This window comes from Lupinus angustifolius, chromosome LG14 (genome assembly GCF_001865875.1).
Source record: "Lupinus angustifolius cultivar Tanjil chromosome LG14, LupAngTanjil_v1.0, whole genome shotgun sequence".
Taxonomy (NCBI): Eukaryota; Viridiplantae; Streptophyta; class Magnoliopsida; order Fabales; family Fabaceae; genus Lupinus; species Lupinus angustifolius.
In genome coordinates, this window is record NC_032022.1 from 9500504 (window position 1) to 9509665 (window position 9162).

General features: G+C 35.2%; 1 protein-coding gene across 1 annotated transcript; it reads right to left on the reverse strand.

Annotated features, from left to right (window-relative positions):
• Positions 1221 to 7283, reverse strand: LOC109326366 (auxilin-related protein 2-like; the record flags this gene model as incomplete). Its single annotated transcript, XM_019559055.1, has 8 exons — positions 1221 to 1548; positions 2143 to 2319; positions 2968 to 3057; positions 3498 to 3563; positions 3756 to 3856; positions 3962 to 4088; positions 4417 to 6061; positions 6964 to 7283. Coding segments are annotated over 8 exons (2565 nt in total), but the record flags the coding sequence as incomplete, so codon positions are not given.

Below are 9162 nucleotides of genomic sequence, written 5' to 3' on the forward strand. Positions count from 1 at the left end.
TCAATAATAAAATTAATTATGCAACTTAGATTGTCTTTAATTTTTTTTATCTCGTCATGCCTGTCTATTATTTAATATTCAAAAGAATTATTAATTTAAAATATATTATTAAATTATAAAATTAATTTATACAGGCCTACGAATATTATCAGGATCTTATTAATGAGTGTCTTAAAGGCACTTTTTAAGGAATAAAAAAATAAATAGTGCTGCCATCCAAAAAAATTATTATCATGGATAACATATCTTAGGATGAAGGGGAATAAAAATAAGGGAATAAACATGTGACACAAAAAACAAATTAACGAAGCTTAGAAGTTAGATTCTGGAGGGAATGGAAGGGAAAGGAAAAGCTTAGGAGTCATCTCAAAAGTGGATTTCATAGCTCTCAAACCTTCTATTTCCCTTCTTTTCCTTCCAAAATCCAATTCTCAAACAAGCCTTACAAGAATAAAAATAAAATAACACAGAACTCACGTGTAGTCAGCAGAGAGAGAATTGAAGATCGGATTGTGGCGCGACACAAAAAACATGGCACTGACGCGCCAACGTTGTCGGTTGTTGCACAGAGAGCGACCGTTGTAGCGTGTGAAGCACGAGGAGACTCGCTGGGTAACGTGTGGCACTGGATTCTATCGTGCGCGGAACATGAGGCACATGCACAGTGATGCATGTATACATAGCATAAGAGTTTAGACATTGTCATTATATCATCTACTATTCACTTTCAATCAATTTTCTTCAAAAAAGTAATTCAAATGAACAGTGAATGATACATTAAATATGTATAAGATTTATACTATTAATACATAGATATTACAATCAAAGAAAATCGTCCAATAATGATGGAGACAACCAATGATTGGACTGAGAAATCAGCGTCGCGGGTAGATGATGTGTTTAAAATGACAAAAAATGGCGGCTTGACATGAATTAAGAGGCAAAACATTTTTTTGATGTTTTTCTTGTCCAAACATAACACTAACGAAACCAGACATAGCCTCAAAAGAAAAGCTTTACGAGTCATCCAAGATCACAAACATAGACACAGGTAATAAACAAAATAGTTGAGCAAGCTCATAAACGCTGATAAACAATTTTAATGTAAATGCAGAAACTTATAAGAAGGTCCATTGATAAATTTCAGCTCAAATTTACACTGTAATGCATTTCCATATTCAGATGCCAATGCACAGATGGTATAAATATATATACTAAGGTGATTGTACTATATCACAGGTAATAAAATAGAAAAAATAATGAATTGAATTGACAGAGATGCCCACAAAAAAAGAAAAACATTTTACACCAACAATACATGCTACATACCTAAATCCCCCTGGAAGAAGAACAATTACACCAAAGATTACTCTCTAGTGTAACCCTTTGACGCTGCACAGATTTCGCATCAAAGCAAAATAACTTGAATCGAGACAAATACTAGGTGGTCCACTCTCTCAACAGAATGGGCTGAGAAAACTACTGCAAAGTGGTTGAGTTTATCAGAGATTAGAAAAGCTCCTCTGAATTGAACTTATTCCATGCTTCCTGTTATACATTATCAAGCTTTTAGGCAAAAACAAAGGCACTGTAAATTTGTAATAAACTACGCTATTAGTGTCTTAGCACGAACTCACACGCATGTCAATAAACTTAAGTTACGTGCATGTCAATCAACTTATCTATTTTTATTTTATTTGGAAGATTAAGAAGAAAAAACTAGAGCAATAATGAAACTGCAAATAATTGAACCTAGTTCCAAGTTCTATTTTTATTGATAATATCATATCAGAGATACCATGAGATCAAACCCTTCCTGGGTCATGTATTATACAACACGTGGACACTCGCCAGGAGAAGGAAAAGTGGAAAACTCCCCAAGGTTCATGAATCAAGGTGAGACCGAGGAACAAAAGAAAAGGGAAAACTAAGAAAAAGAACAGATCTCTTTGTGAGGATAGTGTGGGATAAGAAACTAACAATCTACTGTGGCAGCATATCATAGAAAACCACATCTAGAAGCATTTTTAAATTAACCATAGTAATATCATGAATCTTTATTCTGATTTAACTGCTAATTTTTTGTTTATAAAGCATTGATTAGAGAGCATATAAATGTTTATATCAAATGGTCTGCAATACCTTGAGTAGATCAAACACCTTCTCTGCAATATATTTCTGTTGAAGAGTAGCACCCTTCTGCTGCACTTTATCAGGATGAATGCACAACGTAGCTTTTCTATACGCCTTTTTAACATGAGCACCAGTGATCAAATCAGTCAATGAAACTGGTTGCCACCCACATTCAGGCCACAATACCTGATCATCATTCATGAAGGAAACAAGTTAAATTTATGGACAAATTATAAAAGAAATAGAATAGCACCTTACAAGCAATAAAAACCAGCTGACTGCTTGGATGCTTAAAGATTCACATGCAGGAATTTCAGAGTGTATTGTTTCATCTGGATTTACTGTAATTGATAACAAGAACATATAAAGATTATTTCCTAACGATGTCTGTTCTGTTAGTACAGATTCACATGCAGGAATTTCAGAGTGTATTGTTTCACCTGGATTTACTGTAATTGGTAACATCTACATATAAAGCTTGTTTCCTAAAGATGCCTATTCTGTTAGCAAATATCCCACTGGAAATTGCAAATATTGATAATATTTATTGGAGGAAACTAAAATACTGGGAGAATGTAATGAGCAAAGTGACTAAAACCCATTAAATCAGTTTCACACTATTGGCATAATCACACCTATGCTCTTGTAGCTCTAGGTGGAAGATTGTTGATTAGACAAGACATACATGAGAATATCCAAAAACAAAAAGTCTCAGCATGTCATATCTTAAAAAGTGTATAAGAAGAAGGAAGAGCTAATGTAAGCCAACTTCTGGGCATTATATGGAGAGAAAGTTCAGATACACTATTCGAAGTGCATATACAAAGTACGTACATATTGTAAGGTGGAGAGCAAAGCACGCAAGTTCCCTTCTTTTCCAGCAGCCCAGCGCTTAACTTCAAAATCCAGTGTTTCAGAGAGCCTCTGAAATCAATGCAAAGATAAAATTAGATACTAAAATTAAAAACATTTTACAACAAAAACTTAGCATATTAACATAGAATTGAGAAATAAAATACAAATAAATCATAATCAACCATCATAACAAGAATCCACTCATCATTTAATATATAATTGTAAACAAAAAGTGGATGACCAAGCCATCTCCACATAGGTATAAAGTAATTTGACAGAAACTCGGTCTAAAAAGCTCATAATTAATGTGACATAGAAACAGAGACAAAAGAAAATACAATTTAATAGGACATCAGAAAGTTGGACAATAGCCTGACTCTTGCACATCCACTGATATAACAACGTTGAAGGAGATATGTATTTTGTTTAGATGCAGCTTGTTCAATGCAAGTACATGAGCAGACCCCCCTCCCTAAATACAAAAGAAAACAACAAAAGAAGCTACTTACATTTCTCTCAGCTAGCTCTATTTGAGTTTGTAGGTCCCTTTGATTCTTTTCAGCCAATGCTTTAGCCTAGTACAGAATAACAACAGTAATAACAAACATAGTCAAACAACTTCAAAATATTTTTTTAAGAATGCCCGCCCTTCCACATAAACTCAATGTCGAGTTGTATTGAAAAGGGCACATTCTCCCCCTGCTCTTTGTAGTACCAAGAAACTAAGAAGAAATCAAACTTCAGGAGCAAAACACAGTAACACATACCGCACGCTCTAGAATCCTTTGGTGCCGTTCGAACCTGGCTCTACGTCTTTCTTCAGTTTCCCCTTCAATATCCTGAAATTCTCCAGATGATGATGGAGCAGCTTCAAACAATAAAAGAGAAGGGAGAAGAGCCAAGTAAGCATTGAGACACAATAATTCAAACAACGTATGCATCAACAAAAAATACATTGAACTGTCAAACCTACCTCCAAAAATAGAAGAAAGTTCATCAACAATATTAGTGGATGATGGTGATGCTTTCTTCATGCTTGAAGATACATCTGTAGATTTCCTGGTTACATCTGGCTGGAATTGGGAATCAATTACAGACTCCTGAAAGCAAACAGTCTCAGAAAATCAATAGGAAAAATTCCATGTGTCTACCTAGCATTTATGTATTTCAATCCACTTGTTTTCTTTTATTTAAAACGTCAAAATAATTTCAAAAATTCAAATAACTACATAAACACCTAGTTACCATATTTTTTGTCATTTTTTTCGAATAAAAAACGGAAAGAATAAAACCCCACTACATGTAATTTCCTAATTATTTTAGGAAAAATTTTGTATGATGGGAACAGACCAAACACCAAAGCCAGACGTTGACAACTGCATACTATAATATTAGTATAAATAATATCTAACAAAAATAGGTACTCACTGAAGAGCTAGGCCTTGGAGCACTGTTGGCTCGTGCACCCATGCTGAAAAAGGATTCAAGGTCATTCTCATTCTTTTGTTGGTTCGTCCTTGCAGCAGCTGCAGCTCTTTCTCGGGCCTGCACAGCAGCCCTTTCTTGAGCCTCCACAGCAGCCCTTGCTACAACAGCACGTTCTGCTTTAAGTCGGGCTTCAGCTTCCGCACTTGCTGCTGCAGTCCTTTCTTGCGCTTCCCTCTCCTTTGCCTCTGCAACTGCCTTTTCAGCCCTTTGTTTTGCCTCGGCAGCAGCCCTTTCACGGGCTTCAGCTTGTGCCCTCTGAACTGCAGCTCTTTCAGCACGCTCTCGAACTTCAGCATGAGCTTTTCCAACAGCAGCCCTCTCAGCCCTTTGACGAGCTTCAGCAGCTGCTCTTTCACGTGCTTCTCTAGTAGCTCTTTCTACAGCCTGCCTTGCCCTTTCTCGTTCTCTCTCAAGTCTCTGTCGTTCTCTTTCTTTCTCATCCCATTCTCTCTCAAGTCTGTGTTGCTCCTTTTCCTCCCTCTCCTTTTGCTGCCGCTCATGGTCCAACCTTTCCTGTTTTGCTCTCTCCTCTAGCACACTCATGTCATCTTTTTCCAATTGAGAAGTTTCCTTGCTTCTAGAAGCCTTCGCATTCTCTCTCTCCCTAACTTCCTTTGCATGCCTAAATTTAGCTTCAGCTCTATCCATAGCCTCCTTCATAGCTGCAGCAATTGAGTCCATTTCTAATTCTTCAACAGGAAGGTCATTTCCATGTTCATTATGATTACCACTATTCCTGCCCATGGGAAAATCTTCATCAAACTGAGATGCAGGGGATAACTTTGATGCAGCAGGAGCGGATTTAGAAACCTGAGAAAATCGAGTGGAACCTGGGAAATAAGAATCATTATCCTTCATTCTGGCATTGGCAGAAGCTGGTGAACCAGTTGCTGACTTGGGGATATGCACTGGTCGGGGAGGAGGCGGTCTTGAAGGTGGTGGAGCAGCAGTTGGTTGTGTAAAGAGAGGAACCTCTGATACCATTAACCATATATCATTTTTTGGTTCTGAGTTTTCTACATATTTTGGAGACATATCCACCACAATACTTGCCTGACTAAAACCATCATTATCATACGAAGGGGAAGTGGAACTTTGGCCAACCGGTTTATTAGAACCAGATGAATATGTAGGCATGACGAATGGAGGCTGCTGAAACTCATGATCATGTTCAACAGGATTCTTGTTTTGTGAGCGTCTCTGAGGACTCCTCGTGGATGATTTCTGAAATGATTCTTTAAATCTAGTCCAACTTGAGCTAGATTTTGCCCTAGGGCTTGGGGAACTGCTACCCTTTCCACTAACTCTCTCTGATGAGAATGCCAGTATAGATTTGCCAAGCCGATCAAAGGGACCACTATCATCATATACCCCACCGTTAGAATATGATGAACTGTGATGTTTTGTCCTTCTAGAACTACTAAATTTATTAATCTCTTCCAACGGGCGAGTTAATTCACCTGAGCGTGAACCCATTGAAGACGAAGTTGATTCAAATACTTTGAGCAGGTTTTCTGTAGTACTGGAGGCTGCTTTAGATGCACTTACAGCAGGTTCTGATGACAAACCAATATCAGGAGCGGGCCTGTCAATAAAACAACATGTAAAGTGACTATGATACTTCAACCAATACATCAAAATAAGGGATTGGATTGTGCCTTTCTCTATTTTATTTACTCATCCCATTCCGTTTTGTTTAAACAAGTGAAATGCTTAGCAGCATTGAAGTTATAACAGTCTCAATTCCTAGCTCCTAATAAACAAAAGTTCCTCAGGGCAAAAATAAGTTTCCTCTGCATACACATGGCACTATCAGGAACCAGATAAAATGACGAATCCACTTACTAGAAATAAATGCATAGCAATTAAAGAGTATTATCAGACATCCCAAAAGTTCCTTCAGCCAGAAAAAAATATATAATATTTGAACCTAATCATAACATGATGTCAAGGCACTTTCCAACTCATGAACTAATACAAGAGTTTACTACAATCACTCATACTCTTTTCTATTAAAAATATCATGTGACTAATGGGGGACACTTATAATAACCAAAATCGAGAATGCCATATAAACTTTAAACCACTGAAGAAAATCAGGTAATTGGTGCATGCAATTCCCTGTTTAAACCCTTCAATGGAACACCATGTTCTAATTGTGTGCATGCTAAATTCAAACACATCTAAGGATATGGAGATTTCAATCTCGTCTAATACCAAAAAAAAGAATATCAGCATTTCTCACTCAGCTTTCAAGTTTATTATGATCTCACAGTTTCACATACAATTGTGAACATAATAATAGGTTCTCCAAGATATCACTAAACCACTACACAACATGTCAGTGTTTTAAATTATGGTCGCAGTTCCATTGCCTTTATCGTAATTGCGACTCTCGAAACCAGAACATTGTGACCCCAATTGTGGTTGCATATATAGCAAAATGCATTGCAGAACAAATGCAAAACAGAGTATAACCAACCCTACCTATCACCACTACTCCCAAATCCAGTTTCGAAATAATCAAAATCACCAACACCTTTCTCATCCTTCTCCAATCTCACTCCACCCGGACTCTTCGACTTATTACCAAACCCTCCAACAATATCATCAAACGCGCCATCACCACCACTACCTCCACCTTTTGCAGCCGAATCCACCGCAGTTAACACATCACCATACTTAACCTTAGACGTGCTCTTCAACCCTGGTATACCATCGAAAATGTCATCATCGTATACAGGCTTGACATACACAGGGTTGGAACCGAAATCGGCGGCTAAGGGTCCGATTTGGCGGCGAAGGGATTATTAATGGAATTGGTGACGACGACGTCGTTTTGAGTGAATCGAGAAGATTATTCTGATTTGATAATTGGAACTACTCTTCCTTTGTGTTTCAAACCGAATTCCGAAGGTAAGAGAGCATTGAATCGATCATGATTCAACGCTTATTCTTTCATTCAAATTTCAAAATAATAATAAATAATTAATAATAATAATGATGAGAAGAAAAAAGAATGGGGTGTGGTACGGTGTGGGTGAGTGGTGGTGGTTGTATCCTTACTCCTTGGTGGTGCGGTAGATCCGTACGGAGAGATTTAAGATGATACTGGCGATGAAGGAATCTTACGTGTTCTGTTTATTAATGTATTTATTTGTATATTTGACTAAGGTGTGTGTGTGGTGTTGTTAGTATGTTGTTAATCTTGGTTCACCCACTTCCACCTTCTGGCTTCCTTTTCTATGCTCTCTTTTGCCTTCTTCAATTCATCTATTTATTATTAATACATACTTAATACGTTATTATTTATTTTTGTACTTTTTTATGAATATTACTTTGAATCTTTATATCAACAATGTATAAATATTATTAATGTTATGAAATCCAAGTTGGATATCAGAGTGGATGAAGTTTGGTATTAGGTTAAACTAGTTTAAATAGTTAAATTGTCCAGTTTGACCGAATCATTTCATATATAATTAATAATTATTTATCAATAAATATATAATTATATTCAAATGTAAACTTTTATAATTAATAATTATGTATAATTATATTGAAGTAATATTTCTTCATTTTCTTCTGGATCAGGTAAAGCAAAACATTAGATTAGTATCTTATGACTCTTTTTTAAATTTGAAGTAAATCGGCCGATTCACTTTTTTGATTAGTCTGATTTAAATGTTCAGACTAGCATCTCCACAATTCAAAGCAGTCAAATCCTTCATTCGGTTAAGATTACAAGCTAAAGTCATTTTTAAGTTCGATCAAAAGTTGGATAACTAATATGATATAGTTCTCACAACATTGGATATGAATTACATTCATAATTAAACTTGGTTATATTTTGGTGCTAAGAATATAATTTCATTTTGTATTTAATTTAATCTAGTCATATGAATTGAAGATCGTATATATAAAGGAAGTTAAACAATTAAAAAGAAATTCAAAATAAGTAAGGTAATTGGCAATGTATTGGGTGTTAATTTGATTAAGTTTAAAGAGGCAGCTTAAAGTTTCTTAGGTTTCTGGTTTGAACAAAATTGCTTCTTGTGGAAAAATATGTGATTAGATAAAAAAACATAAAACTTCACATACTTCAATTTGGTCAACGTAATAGTATTGTTGATTATGTTTTTAGAATTTTTTGTCATCAACTGATTAAGTATACAATATGTTTTGAAAGATTTATCTGGTTATAGAAAATTTTGTACGACTTAACAAATTGAGATAATTTATTTCTTTTAGTTAGTGAAAATATAACATATATACAGTTTTATTTAATTTTAAAAATATTTTTGTAAAAAATAATTAAATATTACACATGTAATGATTTTAGTTGCAGGAGAATATAATTTATTTTCTTACACCAAAATAAATTTATTCTCTTAGGTATTATATAAGATCATAAAGGTAATATTTAGATAATAAAATATCTCCTCGTATTATGAGATAAGTTTTCTTCTCATGCTAATAAAATTATGACACATATACTATTTTTTTAGTTTTTAGAAATATATTTGTAAACAATAATTAACGCGTGTGATGATTTTAGTGGCGGAAAGAGATAACTTATTTTCTTATATGAAATATATTCTCTAATGCTTAATACATGTGAACCATAACATGCACTTTGGAAAGATTTGTTGCTTCTTCAAGGAGCAAGCATATATGTACAAGTTT